The sequence below is a fragment of the Balaenoptera physalus genome (genome assembly GCF_965194825.1).
Source record: "Balaenoptera physalus genome assembly, chromosome: 8".
Classification (NCBI taxonomy): Eukaryota; Metazoa; Chordata; class Mammalia; order Artiodactyla; family Balaenopteridae; genus Balaenoptera; species Balaenoptera physalus.
The window spans coordinates 23,217,205-23,239,846 of record NC_138887.1 but is presented as its reverse complement, the minus strand read 5'-3'; the positions used below and the strand labels follow the sequence as shown (position 1 = coordinate 23,239,846).

Sequence of the window (22,642 nt, the reverse complement as noted above, 5' to 3'; positions counted from 1 at the left end):
TAATAAAGAGAATCTGAAAGACTGTGGGCTCTTCTAATAAATCCTTTTTTCTTCCACTCTTGCTCATGTACACTTTTCAATACATAAAAGGTGCTGTGTGCTGTGTTTAGTTTTAATAGATATTAACTTGTATGACTAGTGTTGTATGGCAAAATTTTTCACACAAAAATTTTAATGTGTTGTCACCTGCATGTGGATAAGTTTTGATTTCTCTGAGATATTGAGGATTGGGGTGTCTTTGATGTCCTCAGTTCTGAAAACTGGTACCTTTTGGTAACACGATAACTGTACATATCAGTGACACTGAATTTACTTGGAAGTAAATTCTGCACTGTGGCCTATTTTTAATGATAGAGCAATGGGAAAGAAAGCAAGATATTCCATATTACTTCCACTGGCCAGAATTTGAGAGGCATTCATTTTTGCTGATAATGTAACCATGCCTGTAACTGTAGAAACTATTCAAAGATGATACATGTGGTGTTTTACTGGTGCTTATTTTATTGAAGACTCCTATTCAGCCACCTGCAAATGCAATGTTCACTATACATGTACCTGTTGATGGAAATTACATATGCAAAAGAAATGCATCCAATTTTTATTTGTTACTTTTCCTTAGAAAAAAATCATTAATGCTGAATTTACCTTTAGAATTGAGGATTTCAATAATATATTTTTGTACCAATCTGACTGAAAATAGGGGACCCCGTGTGGTCAAGAACACAGTGTAAGGCTGCTCAGGCTGAACAAAGTCCTCAAAGGAGAACTCGTTTCCTACATTTTATTCCAGAGCAGCATGAAACATTATTGTAATTGATGGTTTGGGGACAATACATCGAGACCTCAAGAGAAAAAAATAATTCAACGTCTTAGCACTAGTGTGTTTTAGCTTTGTGAATAAGAAGTAGGAAGTAAGAGTGAGTAATTAGGAGACTTTTTTAAAGGAGAAACATTGAACTTCTTGTTAATAGTGTATTGTGTTGTCTAAACGTTACACCGGATGCTAGTGGTCAAAGCCTACTCTTTAAAAGCTAATTTGGTGTTTTACAAATAAAATCATTATTTATAAACAGAAAAGATGACTTTTTCTTTTTTAAAGTGTGCACTATTTACAACATATACTTTTTAAGCACGTCTGATATCATTTACTCTCTCCACTTGCAGAAGGTGATATATAAATCAGAATAGGAGATCAGTGCTTAAGATCTATAACTTCTTTGAAAAGAGAGCTAATTAGGTTAGTGTAACTAGATGAGACGAAAGGAACATAAATTAAGCAATTTGCGAATCTGTAGTTCAGGCGGATTTAGGTAGCCCTGTCTCAGTGTCACTACTTCACTGTTCTGTAACACATTTCCATTCTAAACATGCAAGAATGATCACTATTCAATCAGTAACCTTAACTAGAGTGTTTTTGGCTTTATTTTCAAGAACACAGGAGTTATTAACAAATAGTCAAATAAAAACGTTACTATAGTAAGAACAATTAATTTGAAATTTCTTTGCAAAATATAAGTTATTAAGGAACCTAAGATACCAAAGACAAAAAGTGTACGAGAAAATATTTAGTTCAGGTATTCAATAAATTTTTCTGGCTAAGACCCATTATCTATATGACAACAACCCAACATTTTGCTAGGAGCTAGTCAATGCTTTGAGATCTTGAATTAAGATTAGAAATTCTGTCATTTCATCCATTGCTTTGTTTTTGTTCTCCTGCTTTAATCTGTTTTCCTCTAACAGTGTGAAAAGAATGTTCCAGAAAAGAATATTTTTTGAAATACTACTATTATAACTTAGATTTTGACTCTGACTTACCTTTAGGGTTCCTCTTTTAGATAACATAGGTAGAAAGGGTGAGGTCTGAAATGGTCTTTTAAAAATACATAACTCATTTCAATCTTTGCAAAAATTAACAGGCATCAGTATGTATTTATTAATATTGTTCTCTGAGAACTTTAAAAAATGTTAAATTACCAAACTAAAAGTAGAGGTCAGTTTGGATTATTAATAAAAAAAAAAAAAACCTGTTCAATTCCTTCCAATCCTAGAATTGAACTTTAAAAAACTTTTCTTCACAATCAAAAATAGTTGCTATGCTAAACGACAACTTTAATTAAAAGAAATTTTAGTTGGAAAATATAAAATAAATGTTTCCATTATTTAATGATTGCACTCCTTAAAAATTGAGTCTATTTCTGATTTTACTTTTTAAATTTTTTAATAAAAAAGGGGTTGGAGTGGATACACAGCATTCTGGGTTAATTAAAGAAAGCAGCAAAATGGGAAATATGGGAAGATACACTTCAGCTGGAAGAAACTCACCCTGAGACCAGAAATGTTACAGTTGGTTAGAATCAAAGCATCTGTTTCTGGGGGTGGAGTCAAGATGGCGTACTAGGAGGATGCAGAATGTGCGTCTCCTCACAACTAGGGCACCTAAGGGGATGGGAGGAACCCCCAGTGACCGGATAGGACGTGGGGCGTGGGGAGTGAGGGAGGAGGAGAAGTGGAGGCGGGACGAGACTGGCACCCCTGAGGGGCAGCTGGGGGAGGGGGAGGATCCCACGCCCGAAGGGGGATGGTGGGGGGACCATTGGGAGGGCAGAGGATCAAAAGGGAGCGTGGCCAGGTTTCCCCTGCCCACTTGGACCCCCAGGAACTTGTTGAGATCCCAGGCCTGATCCTCTGCCCACCTAGGCCCCCTCCAGCCAGCAGGTCCTGAGGGAGTGGGAGGGAGGGAAGGCGGAGCAAAAGTAAAGGCCGGACCTCCAAGACAGCACCCCTGAGGGGAGGCTGGGGGAGGGGAAGAGTTCCTGCACCCAGCGGGACCCATCCATGGTTAGGGGTCCAGTGGCAGCAGCGACGGGGAGACCCTGGGGGAGACAGTGGGGGAGGGGCATGAAGGAACGGAAGGTAACAGGGCCAGTGCTTTCCCTGTCCACATAGGCATCAGGGAGCCTGTTGGGCTCCTGGGCCTAATCCTCTGCCCTTGAGCCTCCCTCCTGCTGCACAGAACCCAAGCCCCACCCCTACACCCCCACCCAGGGCCCTACCTCTACACTCAGAGACCCCCCTGTGAGACCCCCTCCAACGAGCTGGGCCTAAACCCCACCCACACACCCTTACTCAGAGCCCTACCTCCAAACTCTGGAACCCCACATTCCAGAGGCCCTCCTTTCCCCTTCTGCACAGGTCCTAAGCAGAGGCCCCACCCCACGCTTGCACGTGGCCCCACCTAGTCCCCGCACTATGCTCAAACATCACCCCCCCCACCCGCCTAGGTCCCGCCCCCATAGCCAAGGCTTTTTTTTTTCTTTTTTCCTCTTTTAGATTGGGGGTCTGTTTTACTTTGTTGATTCATTGTTGCTGATACTTTTATATTTTTATTTTTCCTAACAAATCTTTTGTTTTTCTAATTTTATTTTATTCTTTATACTTTGTTAGTGATCTCTCCTTTTGGCTTGCTCTCTCCCCACCCTTGTTTTCTTTTTTCTTTCGTGGTTTTATTTAACCTTGTTGCAGTTGTTTCAATTATAGTTTTATTTTTCCTAATATATTCTTTATCTTTCTAATTTTATTTTGTTTTTTATTCTTTGATACTGTACTGCTCCTTCTTCTTCTTCTTTTTTTTTTTTTTTTTTTTTTTTTACTGTGCCACAGGGTTTGCAGGATCTTGGTTCCCAGGCCGGAGGTCAGGCCCAAGCTCCTGTGGTGGGAACTCTGAGTCCAAACCACTGGACTAACAAAACCTCAGACCACAGGGAATATCAATCAGAGTGAGGCCTCCCAGATGTCCTCATCTCAGCACCAAGGACCCAGCTCTATCGAACTGCCTGCAAACTCCAGTGCTGCATATCTCAGGCCAAACAACCAGTAAGACAGAAATACAACACCACCCATCAAAAAAAAAAAAAATGAAACGACAAAAAAATTTGTTACAGATGAAGGAGCAAGGTAAAAACCTACAAGACCAAATAAATGAAGATGAAACAGGCAACCTACCTAAAAAAGAATTCAGAGTAATGACAGTAAAGATGATCCAAAATCTCAGAAAGAGAAGGCAGAAAATACAAGAAACATTTAACAAGGATCTACAAGAACTAAAGAGCAAACAAACAGTGAGGAACAACACAGTTACTGAAATTAAAAATACTCTGGAAGGAATCAATAACAGAATAACTGAGGCAGAAGAACAGATAAGTAACCTGGAAGATAAAATGTTGGAAATAACTGCCAGGGAGCAGAATAAAGAAAAAAGAATGAAAAGAATTGAGGACAGTCTCAGAGATGTCTGGGACAACATTAAACACACCAATATTCGAATTATAGGGGTCCCAGAAGAAGAAGAGAAAAAGAAAGGGTCTGAGAAAATATTTGAAGAGCTTATAGTCGAAAACTTCCCTAACATGGGAAAGGAAATAGTCAATCAAGTCCAGGAAGGACAGAGAGTGCCATACAGGATAAACCCAAAGAGAAACATGCCGAGACACATATTAATCAAACTATCAAAAATTAAATACAAAGAAAAAATATTAAAAGCAGCAAGAGAAAAGCGACAAATAACATACAAGGGAATCCCCATAAGGTTAACAGCTGATCTTCCAGCAGAAACTCTGCAAGCCAGAAGGGAGTGGCAGGACATATTTAAAGTGATGAAAAGGAAAAACTTAAAACCAAGATTACTCTACCCAGCAAGGATCTTATTCAGATTTGACAGAGAAATTAAAACCTTTACAGACAAGCAAAAGCTAAGAGAATTCAGCACCACCAAACCAGCTCTACAACAAATGCTAAAGGAATTTATCTAAGTGGGAAACACAAGAGAAGAAAAGGACCTACAAAAACAAACCCAAAACAATTAAGAAAATGGTAATAGGAACATACATATCGATAATTAACTTAAACGTGAATGGATTAAATGCTCCAAACAAAAGACGCAGTCTCGCTGAATGGGTAGAAAAACAAGACCCATATATATGCTGTCTAAAAGAGACAAACTTCAGACCTAGGGACACATACAGACTGAAAGTGAGGGGATGGAAAAAGATATTCCATGCAAATGGAAATCAAAATAAAGCTGGAGTAGCAATACTCATATCAGACAAAATACACTTTAAAATAAAGACTATTACAAGAGACAAAGAAGGACACTATATAATGACCAAGGGATCAATCCAAGAAGAAGATATGACAATTGTAAATATGCACCCAACATAGGAGCACCTCAATACATAAGGAAAATGCTAACAGTGACAAAAGGGGGAATCGACAGTAACACAATCATAGTAGGGAACTTTAACACCCCACTTTCACCAATGGACAGATCATCCAAACTGAAAACAAATAAGAAAACACAAGCTTTATATGACACATTAAACAAGATGGACTTAATTGATATTTATAGGACAGAATACACTTTCTTCTCAAGTGCTCATGGAACATTCTACAGGATAGACCATATCTTGGGTCACAAATCAAGCCTCAGTAAATTTAACAAAATTGAAATCATATCAAGTATCTTTTCTGACCACAATGCTGTGAGACTAGGTATCAATTACAGGAAAAAATCTGTACAAAATACAAACACATGGAGGCTAAACAATACGCTACTAAATAACCAAGAGATCACTGAAGAAATCAAAGAGGAAATCAAAAATAACCTAGAAACAAACGACAATGAAAACATGACGACCCAAAACCTATGGGATGCAGCAAGAGCAGTTCTAACAGGGAAGTTTATAGCAATACAATCTTACCTCAAGAAACAAGAAACATCTCAAATAAACAAGCTAAACTTACACCTAAAGCAATTAGAGAAAGAAGGAAAAAAAAATCCAAAGTGAGCAGAAGGAAAGAAATCATAATGATCAGAGCAGAAATAAATGAAATAGAAACAAAGAAAACAATAGCAAAGATCAATAAAACTAAAAACTGGTTCTTTGAGAGGATAAACAAAATTGATAAACCATTAGTCAGACTCATCAAGAAAAAGAGGGAGAGGACTCAAATCAGTAAAATTAGAAATGAAAATGGAGAAGTTACAACAGACACCACAGAAATACAAAGCATCCTAAGAGAGTACTACAAGCAACTCTATGCCAATAAAATGGACAACCTGGAAGAAATGGACAAATTCTTAGAAAGATATAACCTTCCGAGACTGAACCAGGAAGAAATAGAAAATATGAACAGATCAATCACAAGTAATGAAATTGAAACTGTGATTAAAAATCTTTCCAACAAACAAAAGTCCAGGACCAGATGGCTTCACAGGTGAATTCTATCAAACATTTAGAGAAGAGCGAACACCCATCCTTCTCAAACTCTTCCAAAAAATTGCAGAGGAAGGAACACTCCCAAACTCATTCTACGAGGCCACCTTCACCCTGATACCAAAACCAGACAACTACACTACAAAAAAAGAAAATTAGAGACCAGTATCACTGATGAATATAGATGCAAAACTCCTCAACAAAATACTAACAAACAGAATCCAACAGCACATTAAAAGGAACATACACCATGATCAAGTGGGGTTTATCCCAGGAATGCAAGGATTCTTCAATATATGCAAATCAGTCAATGTGATAAACCATATTAACAAACTGAAGGAGAAAAACCATATGATAAACTCAATAGATGCAGAAAAAGCTTTCAACAACATTCAACACCCATTTATGATAAAAACTCTCCACAAAATAGGCATAGACGGAACCTACCTCAACATAATAAAGGCCATATATGACAAATCCACAGCCAACATCATTCTCAATAGTGAAAAACTGAAACCATTTCCTCTAAGATCAGGAACAAGACAAGGTTGCCCACTCTCACCCGTATTATTCAACATAGTTTTGGAAGTTTTAGCCACAGCAATCACAGAAGAAAAAGAAATAAAAGGAATCCAAATCAGAAAAGAATTAAAACTTTCACTGTTTGCAGATGACATGATACTATACACAGAGAATCCTAAAGATGCTACCAGAAAACTACTCGATATAATCAACAAATTTGGTAGATAGAAGGATACAAAATTAATGCACAGAAATCTCTTGCATTCCTATACACTAATGATGAAAATCTGAAAGAGAAATTAAGGAAACACTCCCATTTACCACTGTAACTGAAAGAATAAAATACCTAGGAATAAACCTACCCAGGAGACAAAAGAGCTGTGTGCAGAAAACTATAAGACACTGATGAAAGAAATTAAACATGATACAAGCAGATGCAGAGATATACCATGTTCTTTGATTGGAAGAATCAACATTGTGAAAATGACTATAGCACACAAAGCAATCTACAGATTCAATGCAATCCCTATCAAATTACCAATGACATTTTTCACAGAATTAGAACAAAAAATTTCACAATTTGTATGGAAACACAAAAGACCCCAAATAGCCAAAGCAATCTTGGGAAAGAAAAACGGAGGTGGAGGAATCAGGCTCCTGGACTTCAGACTATACTACAAAGCTACAGTAATCCAGACAGTAAGGTACTGGCACAAAACCAGAAATATAGATCAATGGAACAGGATAGAAAGCCCAGAGATAAACCCATGCACATATGGTCACCTTATCTTTGACAAAGGAGACAAGAGTATACAATGGAGAAAAAACAGCCTCTTCAATAAGTGGTGCTAGGAAAACTGGACAGCTACGTGTAAAAGAATGAAATTAAAACGCTACCTAACACAATACACAAAAATGGATTAAAGACCTAAATGTTAGGCCAGACACTATAAAACTCTTAGAGGAAAACATAGGTAGAACACTCTGTGACATAAATCACAGCAAGATCCTTTTGGACCCACCTCCTAGAGAAATGGAAATAAAAACAAAAATAAACAAATGGGACCTAATGAAACTTAATAGCTTTTGCACAGCAAAGGAAACCATAAAAAAGATGAAAAGACAACCCTCAGAATGGGAGAAAATATTTGCCAACGAAGCAACGGACAAAGGATTAATCTCCAAAATATACAAGCAGCTCATGCAGCTCAATATCAAAAAAACAAACAACCCAATCCAAAAATAGGCAGAAGACCTAAACAGACATTTCTCCAAAGCAGATATACAGATTGCCAACAAACACAGGAAGGATGCTCAACATCACTAATCATTAGGGACATGCAAATCAAAACTACAATGAGCTATCACCTCACAATGGTCAGAATGGCCATCATCAAAAAATCTACAAACAACAAATGCTGGAGAGGGTGTGCAGAAAAGGGAACTCTCCTGCACTGTTGGTGAGAATGTAAACTGTTACAGCCACTATGGAGAACAGTATGGAAGTTCCTTAAAAAACTAAAAATAGAACTACAATATGACCCAGCAATCCCACTACTGGGCATATACCCTGAGAAAACCATAATTCAAAAAGAATTATGGGGGCTTTCCCTGGTGGCGCAGTGGTTAAGAATCTGCCTGCCAATGCAGAGGACACGGGTTCAAGCCCTGGCCTGGGAAGATCCCACATGCCGCGGAGCAACTAAGCCCGTGAGCCACAATTACTGAGCCTGCGCGTCTGGAGCCTGTGCTCCGCAACAAGAGAGGCCGCGACAGTGAGAGGCCCGCGCACCGCGATGAAGAGTGGCATCGCCGCAAATGGAGAAAGCCCTCGCACAGAAACGAAGACCCAACACAGCCAAAAATAAATATAAATAAATAAATAAATTATTAAAAAAAAAAAAAAAAAAAGAATTATGTACCACAGTGTTCATTGCAGCACTATTTACAATAGCCAGGATATGGAAGCAACCTAAGTGTCCATCAACAGACAAATGGATAAAGAAGATGTGGCATATATATACAATGGAATATTACTTAGCCATAAAAAGAAACGAAATTGAGTTATTTGTAGTGAGGTGAATGGACCTTGAGTCTGTCATACAGAGTGAAGTAAGTCAGAAAGAGAAAAACAAATACTGTATGCTAACACATACATATGGAATCTAAAAAAAAAAAAAAAGGTTCTGATGAACCTTGGGGCAGGACAGGAATAAAGACACAGACGTAGAGAATGGACTTGAGGAAATGGGGAGGGGGAAGGGTAAGCTGCAACGAAGTGAGAGAGTAACATGGACATATATACACTACCAAATGTAAAATAGATAGCTAGTGGGAAGCAGCTGCATGGCACAGGGAGATCAGCTCGGTGCTTTGCGACCACATAGAGGGGTGGGATAAGGAGGGTGGGAGGGAGACTCAAGAGGGAGGGGACATGGGGATATACATATGCATAGAGCAGATTCACTCTGTTATACAGCAGAAAGTAACACAACAGTGTAAAGCAACTTTACTCCAATAAAGATGTTTAAAAAAATCTGTTTCAATTGAAAATTCAACCTTTTTACTATACAGTTAGTGGTGTTCTTTCATAGTATCTCAAGGAAATAGTCTTTGTCATTCAAAGGTCAAATGTGATGATACTGATATTTTCCTTTTCTCTTATTTGAAGCTTCTCTTCCTGACTGAGAATGTTTCACAATCCTGCTTGCCTTAGATTTTTAATCCTCTTAACTCAATATTTTCTAAGATTTGCCCAATTGTAGACACATTGCACTACCTCAGAGATTTGGTGCAGACTTACATCTAATGGGGTCACTAACAACTAGTTCTTGCAGAGTTTTTCCAGAAGCATGAACTGATCAAGTTAAGTGTTTGCATCTTGGGACTAGTGGCTAGAGATTTAAATGAAGAAGAGTATTAACTGGGCAATATCTTTATGTCAAAATACAAAAAGTTGACAACTCTGTGAAGAAGCTCTATGGAAAGGGGGTTTCAAATTCTGAGGAATCTACAACATACTTTATAGATATCTAATATCCTACTGATTAACAACATTTATAAACAAATAGTTTTCATGTGTATCACACAAATGGGCAAATTACTTTTTCAGGCTATGAGCCTGTCCTAATACACATTTTCTTGCTTCATCCAATATCCTATTTTAAACACAAAATGTATTTTAAAATACTTGCAGAGAATTAGTTAGGCTTAACATAATCAAGCACTATATATATGAGGAAAAAATAAATCTTTTGTGTTGATTTATGTGTTTTCACTGTGTTACATCAGAATCAGAGGTAGAAGCGTTGGTTAACATGTGTATCTGCTAAAAATAAATTATTTGTAAAAACTATAGGAGAAATTGTGAATCCTCTAATTTGGAATAACTTTAAAAATAGAAGAGAGAACCCTCTGCCTGAGATGGAGCCAGGATTCACTGGAGAATATAACCACCTAAGGCCCTTATTCAAAACATTCGGGTCTTTTCTGTATTTTTACAAACTAGTCTATAGCCACTGGGGGGCACACTTACATCATGTGTTTTTTCCCACACAAATGTTGCAAACATAATGAATTTGGATGATCGATAACGTTAATGAAACAAATAATAAATCCTATTAAGAGTCATACTTCATTTTGTGCTTCCAGCTCAGTAGAACATGATAATTTTCTGATAATTATAATATGCACTATCTTAGTCAAATTTGTGAGTAACCACTACTAAAACAGCTCCAAATTTGTTTGATATTATACAGATATTTAGTCTCTGCATGCTTTTATTTTCTGCCATTTTCAAACTGTTATTTAAATCTAAGTAACCATTAATTTTGTAAAGTGTGTGTTTTCCATTAATCTGCATTGTGTCTAAAATCTTGATTAGCTTACAGTGAAAGAATAATTTGATACCTAACATTTATGTTCTGTGAATAGTTATCAATTAGATGCCTATTAATGTGTATCTTTTCAGTAAATCAGAGTAAAATTCCATTCTGCTATAATATTAGCCATTCCATTATTCTGTTTATTGCAACTTTTTCTGTAACCACCACTCCACCACATCAAGAGGAAAATGAGTGCTCTGTGACATTTTGCTATTACCAGTACTGCCACTGCCAACACATTTTTCGTTAGTAATAGTACAATTGTTTTTTAAGCCATATTTGTCCCACTAGTTAAGAAATAGAGTCACAAGAAAGAAAAAAGAAATAAAAAGACCCTAATTTACTTCACAGGAAGAGTAATAGCCCTTAATTATTATATCTTTCAGATAAAGAAAAAAAAAAAAGAATATATGTGACACACAAACACAGTGATTATTTGCAAGACATTCATATTTTCTAAATTGGTCAGATTAAAACAAACCTAGCACATACACTTAATGGAAAATCATTTTTTTCAATGTATATTACTGTGAGTTTTCTTTTCTGAAAAACAAAAATGGTCAAACATGAAATGTCAGTATAATGTCAAAACCAATGGAAACTGTTTCTCTTTTAACATATTAAAAGCCTTACATTGGAGAAAATACTAGATGATTGTACTTATAGTTAGCATATGAAAGTTTAGCACAAAAAGCACCCCATGCAGAATACTGAAGAAAAAGACGATCTATGCTATGATGATCTTATCCAGTTAAAATCTGAATATTTAATTACATTTTAAAAATACTAATGTACAAGTGTACATTTATATATAGCACAAATTATGTGTGATAGTTTACCAGCAAAAGAAACAATTTTATTTCCATTAGAGTTACAGTCAAGTTATTCATCATTGTGAGTCCACAACTGCTTACTTAGTCTCTATTACATCCGAGAAAGAACCACTTCACATTATTCACATATATGATGTGCTCCCCAATAATGCGTGCATAATCATCTACACCTTTTGAACCAAAAGGTAGAAAATTTTATAAAAAATATACAAACCATATATATTACATCTAAAACAGACACAAATGCATATTCGTTTTTCATAATTCTATACTTTGGTAAATATAAAAAGAAGTACTGCTTTATAATCTAAAGCAATAGCCATAGTGTTTGGCTCTAAAGCAGCAGAGGAAATATCCAGGTAATTGTATTCTGGGCTACCACACATGGAAGCCTTCATTAAACTCAGAGATTCCAACAGCAAATTACTCGTCAGGTATTTCACTGTGAATCTGTGGCACGAGTCCCCCTGAACTACATTTTCCCCCAAGACAGGTGACATGGTCACTGTAGGAAACCCTGGGCTGTGCTTGAGAACTTGCATTTAAATCTCAGTTCTATCACCAATTGTCCCCGTGTGCAACATCGAATACTTAATTTTTTCCAGGTGGCTACTTTTCTAATCTATAGATGAACAGAGTAAACAATCCTCACAAACCAATCCAGCCTGAGATTCTGAGTCAGCAACATCTTTGGATACTGATACCAGAGTAAGCTTGTCTTAATTGAGAATTAAAAGAAAATGAAAACAGGAAGAGGAATGATATGTAAAGGATTTTTAATTAACACTTAAAATGTGACTTAGTAAAACTTGTGACTTCTATCTCTTTTCAGTGTTCAATTGAGGGCTAGAAGTGTTATTTAGTCCTGGGAAGAAGAATCTAGCACCCAGCACTGCCCCTAGTTAAGGATTCACAAGGAGAACATTTCCTAGTGCAGCCAGGTAGATCATCCCTTGCCATCCAAGGGAGGAAAACTGCACTGATTAATGTAAAAAAATTATTAAAGACTAATGTAACAACTTACAAAGTTACCAAACATTGAATTACATACTTAAAATGGATGAACATATAAATTATACCTCAAATCAAAACAATAATAATGATAAAAGATAATTTTTAAAAATAATATGGCACCCATCCTTCCCAATAGTATCTCACACATGTAAAGGAATTAATAAGTATTTAATAAATTAATAAGCAATAAGGTCACATTCCCCATAATGACCTCTCTGACTGAAACAGACAAGTTCTAAACTCCAATATTGCTGTCTAGCTAGGTCTGCCCTCCCTGCATGGTTGGTTGCCTAAGAGTAATAAATTAGTTTTACTTTTTTAAAATTCCTAAAAGCTTAGATCATTCTCATGCTAAAATATAGTTTCAGGATAAGTCCTAGTGCCCAGGGCACATGGCCCTGGTCCCTCACTCCGTAGGTCCTTTGCTCTTGCTGTTTTGTTGTCAGGACTGCCCTCTCTTACTCCAGGCCCTACTGGCTCCTACTTATTCTTCAAATTTTAAGTCTGTGTTCAAGTCTTGAGACAGGGGTTCCCAGACCTCACAGATACAAGATCACAGGCTACATCTTTTTATAGCTGTTTATAATAAATTTACTCTTTATAACTTTCTGACATTTACAGTGAAATATTTATGTGTGTGCTTGTTTGATGTGTGTTTGTTTCTCCACTTTACTGTTAATCCCCTGAGGGTGGAGCCCATATGTGGGTTTTCCATAGTAGTGTTTGATGCGAAGTGGGGACTTAAAGAATATTTGTGAATTAATCAACCAATACACCAATGATTGTTCACCAAGTTCTCCTGGAAAGTTGCTTTTCTTTTAGCTTCCAGAATGTCATACTTCCCTGATTTTTCTCCTGTATCTCTTGCTTCCTCTCAAATTCCTCTGATTTTCCTATAAATGTTACTTTTACTGAAGATACTTATCTAGACCATCTTATCTTCTTACTCCACATATTCTCTATTAGAAATCCGAAGTACTTACACACCCTTATTTTTCTTTAGGCAGCTTCAGTCTCCTGATCCCTAGATGTACATTTTAACTGCTTTTGGGGACATATACAGACTAATAAAATAACATTAAAATATTAAACTCATGATTTAATAAGTTTAATTAATCTCAAAAAAATCTATCCCTCCTCCTGTGATCTCTCAGTTGTTTAGTCCAGACCTCAGGTTTTACCCTTCTTTTCTTTCACCTGTTACCCATCTCAAATTATTCAGCAAGGCCTATTGGGCTACATCCTAAATATTTCTTTAAATTTGCTTTTTTTCCATCATCACTACCCCTTGTCTACTCCAAGTCTCTCTCTTGCAGAGATTCCTGGCACAGCTCCTTAAACTGTCCGCCCACCATCCATTCTTGCCACTTCTCATCTACTTTCCATCCAACTGACAGGATGACCTTTCTGAAATGCAGAACAATTACATTACATGACTTAAATGCTGCCATGGCTCTCCAGTGTCATAAAGTCAACCTGCCATAATGTTTACATGTTCTCCATGATCTGGTACCTTTTTACCTCTCTAGCCCATCTTTTGCCATTCTTCTATCGAAATCCACTTGCAAATGTGCTCTCTCTTAGAACATTCTTCCTTCTGATTCGTTGACTGATTAAATCAACCTTTAGACTTTGATTTTTTTCAGAAATTTTCTCCTCACCTGCCACGTCTTGGTTACCTGTCTGTCCTATGTGCTCCTTGACCACCTGTATCTCCTTCTTTGTAAACTTTATCATGATAAGGAAGTCAAGTAAATTCATTTCAGCCCCTGTGAAGACTACAAAAAGCAGACAATCTACTTTAGGATAGGGAGAGTTGTGTGTATGCTCTATTACTGTGTGTGTGTGTGTGTGTGTGTGTGTGTGTGTGTGTGTGTGTGTGTGTGTGTGTGTGTGTTAAAGTTTCCAACTCTATCTTAATGTTCCTAGTAGGATAGAAAGAAATAATAAAAACGTTTAAAGAAAATGATGTAACATGAGTAAAAGGACATCATTTGTTTCTACTCAATTCAGACTTGCAAAAAATCTTGAATGCATTTGGCAAAATTTCCAACTGGTAAATCTTATACACTAATATTATATTCCAAATAAGGCTACATAAATATGTCAGCAATCTGTTTCCCCAAAGCCATTTACCACATCCTATTAGTATCAATAGGAATAAACGAGCTTCTCGAGAAGAAGTCAAATCCACCACTGTTCAAAGAAGTTATAGCTAGTCCAACCCTAAAAACATTTGAAAGAAAGCAACACCAGTCTTGGCTTTGCTGCCAGCCTGATGCCTCTGTAAACAGAGACACATCTAAATGTCCCAGAGGTTTGAAACGAGATTTTTGATCCAGAGCAGACATATAAGCCACATGGATTTTTTTGAGGTTTTGGATAATGAACAGCAGCACATCACAAAGGCCTGTAATAATTAGTCCATTTGTATAAAAATAAAATAAGCCTTAAAATGTGAGCATTTCTTTTATCTAATTGTTTGTAAAGGTAGAATTACATCATACAAAGCACTATCCTTAGAAGAGCAAAACCCAACAATAAAAGAATTAAGCTTCAGAATCTTTAAACATTTTGCTTCATAACTTTTTATGATTTTTTAAACAATAATTAGAAGGTTTAAATTTACTGCTGATATTTTGATATTCTTTCTTGTTGTTGTTAAGTCTCTTCAAGTCTTTCAAAAGCAACTTTTATCCCTTAACAGGACAGACTCTGAACTTGCTCTGTATGCTACCACTTTACCAACAAATCATATTTTTATCAAAGTATCAGTACCTTTTAAAGCTAGTTCCCTCTGTATATAAATAACCCCTACCTGGAACACTCCAGAAGATTACAAAACATACTTGATCAAAGTTCTATTACAGCTCTTCAAAATGCTTACACTTCAAAACTTGCCATGTAACTTGGAGAATTAGTCAATAGATTAATGACCCTTTAATGTCTATAAATATAAGTAGATAATAGTGGAACTCTTATTTGTATGTTTTCCATAATCTGAATATATTGTTTTCTTTAAAATTTCTCATATTTTAAAATATGTTTATATAAAAAATACTGCTTTCACTGAGATGTATAAGAATATTGGTGATAGATTTCAGTGGGAAGGCAATAAACACAATATTGATGAGGTAATTGTGATCTGTGATAGAGATTTAGGTGTTAGGTAATTTCCATTAATCACGTGGGTGTGTAGGTGTGTATGTATAACAGGGAAAAATCATAAAGTTTTTAGATTTCTTCTAATGACCTTCCTTAAATTTATAAACCCCACAAATCTAGCAAATCTTAAATCTTTTTTTTTTTTTTTTGGCTGTAAATTATAGAGCCAAGTTGCTGAATACAATTGCCCTCAACACCTCATGCTTCATGAAGACCTAACATACCTTTGTTAAATATAGTTTTTGTTTCTTTTTATAAATTTATTTATTTTATTTATTTTTGGCTGCATTGGTCTTTGTTGCTGTGCCTGGGCTTTCTCTAGTTGCAGCGAGCGGGGGCTACTCTTCATTGAGGTGAGCAGGCTTCTCATTGTGGTGGCTTCTCTTGTTGTGGAGCACGGGCTCTAGGCACACGGGCTCTAGTAATTGTGGCTCACGGGCTTAGTTGCTCCGCAGCACGTGGCATCTTCCCGGACCAGGGCTCGAACCCGTGTCGCCTGCATTGGCAGGCAGATTCTTAACCACTGCGCCACCAGGGAAGCCCTAAATACAGCTTTTAAAGTGTTTTTTAAACTAATGAAACCTGCCAGTCCTTCTTGAACTCAGAAATTTAAGTCCGACAGATGGGGATTGTAAATTTTTCCTATACAGTTCATGGGACATTTTTTGATGAGAACATTGAAAAAGCTTAAAGATTCAATGAATTTCTCCTGTCCATGGACTAGTCTGTGCTATCTCTCCGTTGTGTTTCAATTCTAAAAATATAACTAGCAACAGTGTCAATTTTTAAAAAGATTTGAAGAGGCAAATTTTCCCTCATGCATAATGACCAGAGGAAATTACAACCAGCTTGCAATCTATTAAACTCACACCATGTGAAAGGTGAATGCACACAATTTGACTTTCTGATGATCATGTAACAGTGTACAAGATGTGTTGTGATACTTACGTTCCGAAAATAATATTTTCACTTTGAAAGTCTTTTTTCTTTTCTAAGTTAAACCAAGTCTTACTCCATGAGACGCCTACCTTCAAACCCCATCTCAGCAGAGGCCCATCAGATGTCTGTTTATATTACCTTTGTGAGCTCTGACAACAAAATGCCCAGCTGAGCCCACAGCATTTTACAAGTGTTCTAAACCCAGGAGGCTGGCATATCAAACATCCACATACTAATTGTGACATTAATCTCCAGCCATCAGCTGACTAAGGAGGTTAGAGCTGTATTAAAAACATGTTGCAGTTCTAAATCACTTCACCAAGTAACCCATGTGGTGCCGTATCTTATTACTATACCAACAAGGAGTGGCAAGAAGCAAGAATAGTATAGCTGAGCATGAATTTTGAAAGAAAATGTTCTGTTCTGTTATCTAAGTTGTGTAAGTAGTATATGATAAAACTGTGCAATCTAGAAATCAAAGGGCATTTATTTTTGATCATCTGTCTATACGGGAGACTTCTTACTAAATAGGATGCTTTCCAACTAGTAGAGGATTTGCTCCTTTCAAACCCTGGTATTTTAAACCATAATGAATAGTTCAACTGTATTAGCAACTATCTGTCTTCTGAGGTAGACTATATTTGACATATTTTACCCTTTCCTTAATGTCCCATAACCGTTATGATGAACAGTAATTACTATATTGTAATGCAATGATACTCTGAGTTACAATGTAGGGTGTGTGGGTTTCATTTTATTCATTGTCATAGGGACTCATATATGTGAGAAGATGATATGAGTCACCAGGATAAAAAGTGTGTGCCTTTAAAGAGAAACATGCAAGAGAAACCTGCTCTCTAGTGTGGACAGAATATAAACAGAGAAGAACAATGCTGCCTAAGGGTTCTTAGTCATCTGGGCTGACACCTTGGTTCTGCCACTGATTAGCTGCACAGCGTGGAGTAAGGTCGTTAGCTCCTCAGTATCTACATCCATACAGCGAGGAAAATAACAACAGCTACAGGTCAGATCCCAGGAATAAATGAGATAATACATGTGGAGTGCTTAGAAGAGTGCCTGATAGATGTTAGAGATGACTGGTTATTAGCAGAGGGGGCAGAAAAGTTAACATGCAATTGTGAAGTTGTATAGAGAAATATAAAGAGGGTTCATGGTACAACAGAGCCCCTGGTTGGGAGGGAGGAAGGGATTTGCAGAAGGTGGAGGTTAAAAGAGGAAAATATTTAGAAGTATCCCCTAAAAGGTTAATACATTGATTAAAAGGATGATGTTAAAGGATTTTTCTATATATCTTACAAGTATTGGTTTGTCTCACTGGTAGCATTCAACTTCAGCAACCCATATTTCATCTTAAAAATAACTATTTTTAATAATTGCATTCATTGTGTTAGGCCTAAGAATTATTTTTATTAATTTATTTACTTGTTCATCCTTCCATCTATATGTCCATCCCTACACTAACCTATTCATTTATTTATTCAATTTTTCAACGAAGAGCTACCATGCATAGGAAATTTGAAAGTTACTGCAGAATCCTTAAAGTTCAATGTGAAGCCTCTGTCACCAAGATACTTTCAAATTAGTAATACAGAACTTCCCACATTGGACAACTTCAGCAAAAGTGAGGGATTAGCTTTGTCAAACACATTTTTGACATACAAGGTGTAAACAAAAAGCACATAGAGTGTCATTCGTCATCCAGCTACACAAGGGTCAAGCTGCAACCCATTGCAGATTTCAGGATGAAGAAAACAGGAGGAAGCACCGTGTGCTTTGGATAAACGGGCCCCCCAGATAGTTAAGATGCGTATCTCCAGAAGTATTTCAATGACCCTGGATTCTTCCATCTTCCCATACATCACAGAAAAGCCCTACAATTGTTAAGCTGAGATATCTGTTCTTTGTGATTGGCAGTAATTTTTTTAACCAAGTTAAACATTTCTTTAATGCTGTGTATCTTTGAGATGGAGACACAGTACAAAAACTCCTTTTTGGAACCCTTATTTTTGCAGCTAGTGTTTTGGGAAATATTGGGTTATAAATATACAGCAATAGCATTACTGCACAGACTTTGGGATAGGTTTTTGGGACAAAAGCCTTTTCTACTTACTTCCTGGTTTTCAGTTCTGTTCAGCATATGGTGATGAGGCTACACATTCAATCTCAATGAAATAATAAAGGTGCTTTCTGTATTCCTTTAGATCATGCACATGGAAAACAGAATTCAGCACAGTAAAAGGCAGTTTTGATGACTGACAAAGTCCAGGTTGCAGGAGAGGGAGCAATGTCCTGCGCCTGGTGAGGTCATCTTGTGGATAATGGTTTTATGCTAGGAGCCAGCACTGTTTTTTTCTGAATGGAGCTCAGATACTATTTGGTGCAGCAATTTTCTTTAAAAAACAAAAAGCCCTGGATAAGGAGAAGCCCTGGGAGTTCTCCAGGGACTTGACTTTCATCCTGACTCTCCAAAGTGAATTGAGCACCATCTTTAAGTTATGAAATTGTAATGCTGAAACACAAATCCTACCCTGGCAGAAATCTTAATTGTTCCAAAATTGGAACCATTAGAAGGTCATTAATCTGATTTGTTATCATTGTAAAATGATGAATCAAAGAGAAGATCCTCTCTTCCCTAGGAAACCACTTGTTCCTTTGCATAAAATCAATATGAGGTCATTCATCTGAATACAACTCTTCCTTGACACTAATTTTTCTCTAAAACACTGTTGAAATAATCTTAAGAAGGCTTTCTCAACCTAGCTATTTTCCAGATGATTTAGCCCACACAGTTGAACCTAGAAAAATATTAACAATTAGGTTGAGACTTCCCAATACGCAGTAAAATGTATGAGACATCATTGTAAATTAGGGTAAATTACACATTATTAGGTACAACCACATGTTCAGCATTTAACTTTAACTAGCCTATCTCTGACCTCAAGACACAAGTAACAATTTCTTTATCACACAGGACAAAGATGTTTCTGCCCTTAGCAAAAAATTGGTCAGATGAAATCCAAAGTGTACTTATGAAGCAGGAAAAGAAAAAAGGAAAGATTTGTAAGTCTATTGTAAATAAACTTGACTCTGATTTTGGACTACATCAATATTAACATATAGATGGAAGAAGGAAAGGAAAGTAGGAAGAATATAGTTTTTCCTTAAGACATGTCTGCATGATGTCATTGGTTTTTCCTTATCACTTTGTCTATTATAAATATAAATGTATTAACTGTATTAAATTGATGTTTCACAAACTTTTCTTGCTAACACCAAACTTGATTGTTTAAAAATATAGATTCACGAATTCATATTCTGATTCTGTTGCTTTGAAAAACACCCAAGCATTTGTGATAGTTATGAATAGGCAGTAGGAGAAACATGGCTTAAAACATCAAAAATAAAACACTGATTTGAATTTAGTTTTATTTTCACTTGTATTTTTTCAATTTAAATGTTAATGAAGCACTTACTATATTCCAACTTAGACATATGAGGGAAGTGTGAGTGGATAAGATTAGTGTCCACTTTCAAATAGACTATTCTAGTAAGGGAGATAAGCTATGTATCTCAAGAAGAATCATATAACAAAGGTAGGATCTCCAATCTTGCATTTATTAACTCATTCACTTACTCATTATTTTACTTAGTAAATATATATTATCCACTTATTAAAGAATAGGCATTGTGTCAAATTAGGGAGCTACAATAGTGAGCAAAAACAAGCACAAGTCCTGCCTTCATGGAACTTCTAGTTTAGGAGGGAGAATGCCACTACACAAACTAATAACATTATAAGTATAAAATGCAGCATATGTTATGAAAGCAGTGAATAAGATCTCATTGGCACATAGCATGCAAATAGTGATCTAGTCAGAGGGGTCAGGAAGTTTTTTCTTACTAAATAAACTTGAACTGAGGATAAGGAAGCAGTAATGAGATGAAGGGAGGAAGAAAGCTCTTCCAGGCCACAGTAAGTACATGTGCAAAGGCCCTGGGGTAAGAGAAATCATGTGCATGTAAAAGACTGTGGTGGCTGAAGGTCTAAGAGGAAGGGGGGAAAAGGCTAAAAAGATCAGACTACATAGGATGTTAAGATACATCAAGGATTTTTGTCCTTATTTTAAATACAAGTGTTCAGAAATAGAATGGCATGATAAGATTTGCAATTTGAACAGATCACCTTGGCTGTCTGTGCTCTGGAAAAATGACTAGAGGAAGGGAGACTAGGTTTGTACAGATGAGTGGGCAGCTATTCAAAATGTTCCAAAAGGAGATAATAACAACCTAACCTCGGACAACAGAGATGGAGAATAAAAGGGCAGACAGACTTATAATGTATTCTGGAGGCCAAACCAACAGACCTTGGTGATTAATTCATCACCGTCAGATATGGTAGGGGCTAGTGGGTAGGAAAGGGGAGGAAATTTCAGGCATGGTGGTGACTTACTGAGGTAGGGAACGGTAGAAGACCACCAGGTTTGAGGAAGGAAGAGGGAATAGATGAAAATGATTTTGAACATGATGAATTTGAGGGGCCCTAAAGATATCCCTGTAGAGTAGGTAATTAGATATTCTGATCCAGAGGATAGAGGAGAAGTATGGACTAGAGATAGTCATTTGTGAATCATCAAGAAAAAGATAGTAATAGAAACCGTGGGTACGAATGAGATTAATAATACGGAGTAGGAAGAAAAAAGAGCTTGGGATATAGCCTTCAAGAACTGTATAAGTTTTTTGGCAAAGAGGAGGAGATTGTAAAGGACACTGAAAAGGAAAGGAAAATAAAAGAAGTAGGATTCAGACCAGGGAGTGTGCAGGAATAAGACAACGTGGGAGAATTTTTCAAAAATGGAAAAAAGCAATCAATAGTTTTAAGTATCCATTGCATTTAGGGACGCTGGTGTGACTGATGACATTTTGGCAAAGTGACATTTGGCAAAGTCAGATAGTTATGGGTTAGGGAATGAAAGGATAAATGGTGACAATAAGTAATGGCAGTCTTTTTTTTTTTTTAGAAGTTTGACCATAAAGAGGAAGGATAAGGCAATGCTGATTTCAAATACAATATTGCCCAATAAAAACATCATGTTTACTTCCTTATTCACCCTTTTAATTTCCTTTCACATTTCTTTTCTACTAAATAAACCATGCACCTCTCTATCACTGAAGCTAGTAATGTTGCTCTAACACACACCCTCTACCAAGACTTCAGTGATCCCATCTCATCCTTCAGCAGGTTGAAACGGTCTCTAGTACTCTGAATCTCTTTCCCCTCTGCCCACATGAGCATGTGAGTTAATTTCATGAGAAGATCCACCCTAGTTCTATTATTTAGCTAATCTAAACTTCAGTAAATAATATAACTTTTTAAAACTTAGTTTGCTCAACTGAAAGGGAAGACTCACCCTTATGTCAAGGTGTCGATGAAAGTGGAGTGAGATAGTGAGTCCAAATTGCTCATTACATTTCCTGATCACTGTAGATCTCAATGATTATCAGCTGAATTTGACTCACGTGCATGATGTGTTTTATCCAGTGTTAAAAAGAAGACTATAGGCTCAAAATGGAATCACTTATGTTAAGCCCCATTTCACCAAACCGGGACTTAACTTAGTTACAGTTTCAGCTTCCCCAGAAATGGAACCTTAAACCAGTCAATCAGAAATCACCTGGCCAGCACCAGTGAAGTCATCTGCCTGGCCGACCCAACCATACCCTAAGGGAAAGTAACCTTGCAATAAGCAACCTGCTTTTTGGCCTACTATAACTTCCTTGTTCCTGCTCCTTTCTGCCTGTGAAAGTCTCTCATTTTGTACAGTTTTCTATGTGCTAGATTAAATGCTGCCTGATTCATGAATCATTGAATAAAGCCAATAAGATCTTTAAAATGTAAAATTTACTCAGTTGAATTTTGTTTTTAACACCAGTTTTCAATCAGAAACTACATGTAAAAATGAACAAGAATCTTACAAAATATTGTTGAGAA

General features: G+C 36.7%; 1 protein-coding gene and 1 pseudogene across 2 annotated transcripts in view; both read left to right on the top strand.

Annotated features, from left to right (window-relative positions):
• Positions 1–2,542, top strand: part of LOC309666472 (guanine nucleotide-binding protein G(t) subunit alpha-3-like) — a 66,015-nt gene extending 63,473 nt beyond the window's left edge. Inside the window, 1 exon segment of the mRNA XM_082473918.1 lies at positions 3–2,542. Within this exon segment, the coding sequence (XP_082330044.1) occupies positions 3–37 (35 nt within the window). The 3' untranslated portion in view covers positions 38–2,542.
• Positions 1–22,642, top strand: part of LOC309666212 (cullin-1 pseudogene) — a 334,922-nt pseudogene that overhangs the window by 117,410 nt on the left and 194,870 nt on the right. The gene's annotated exons all lie outside the window — the stretch shown is intronic.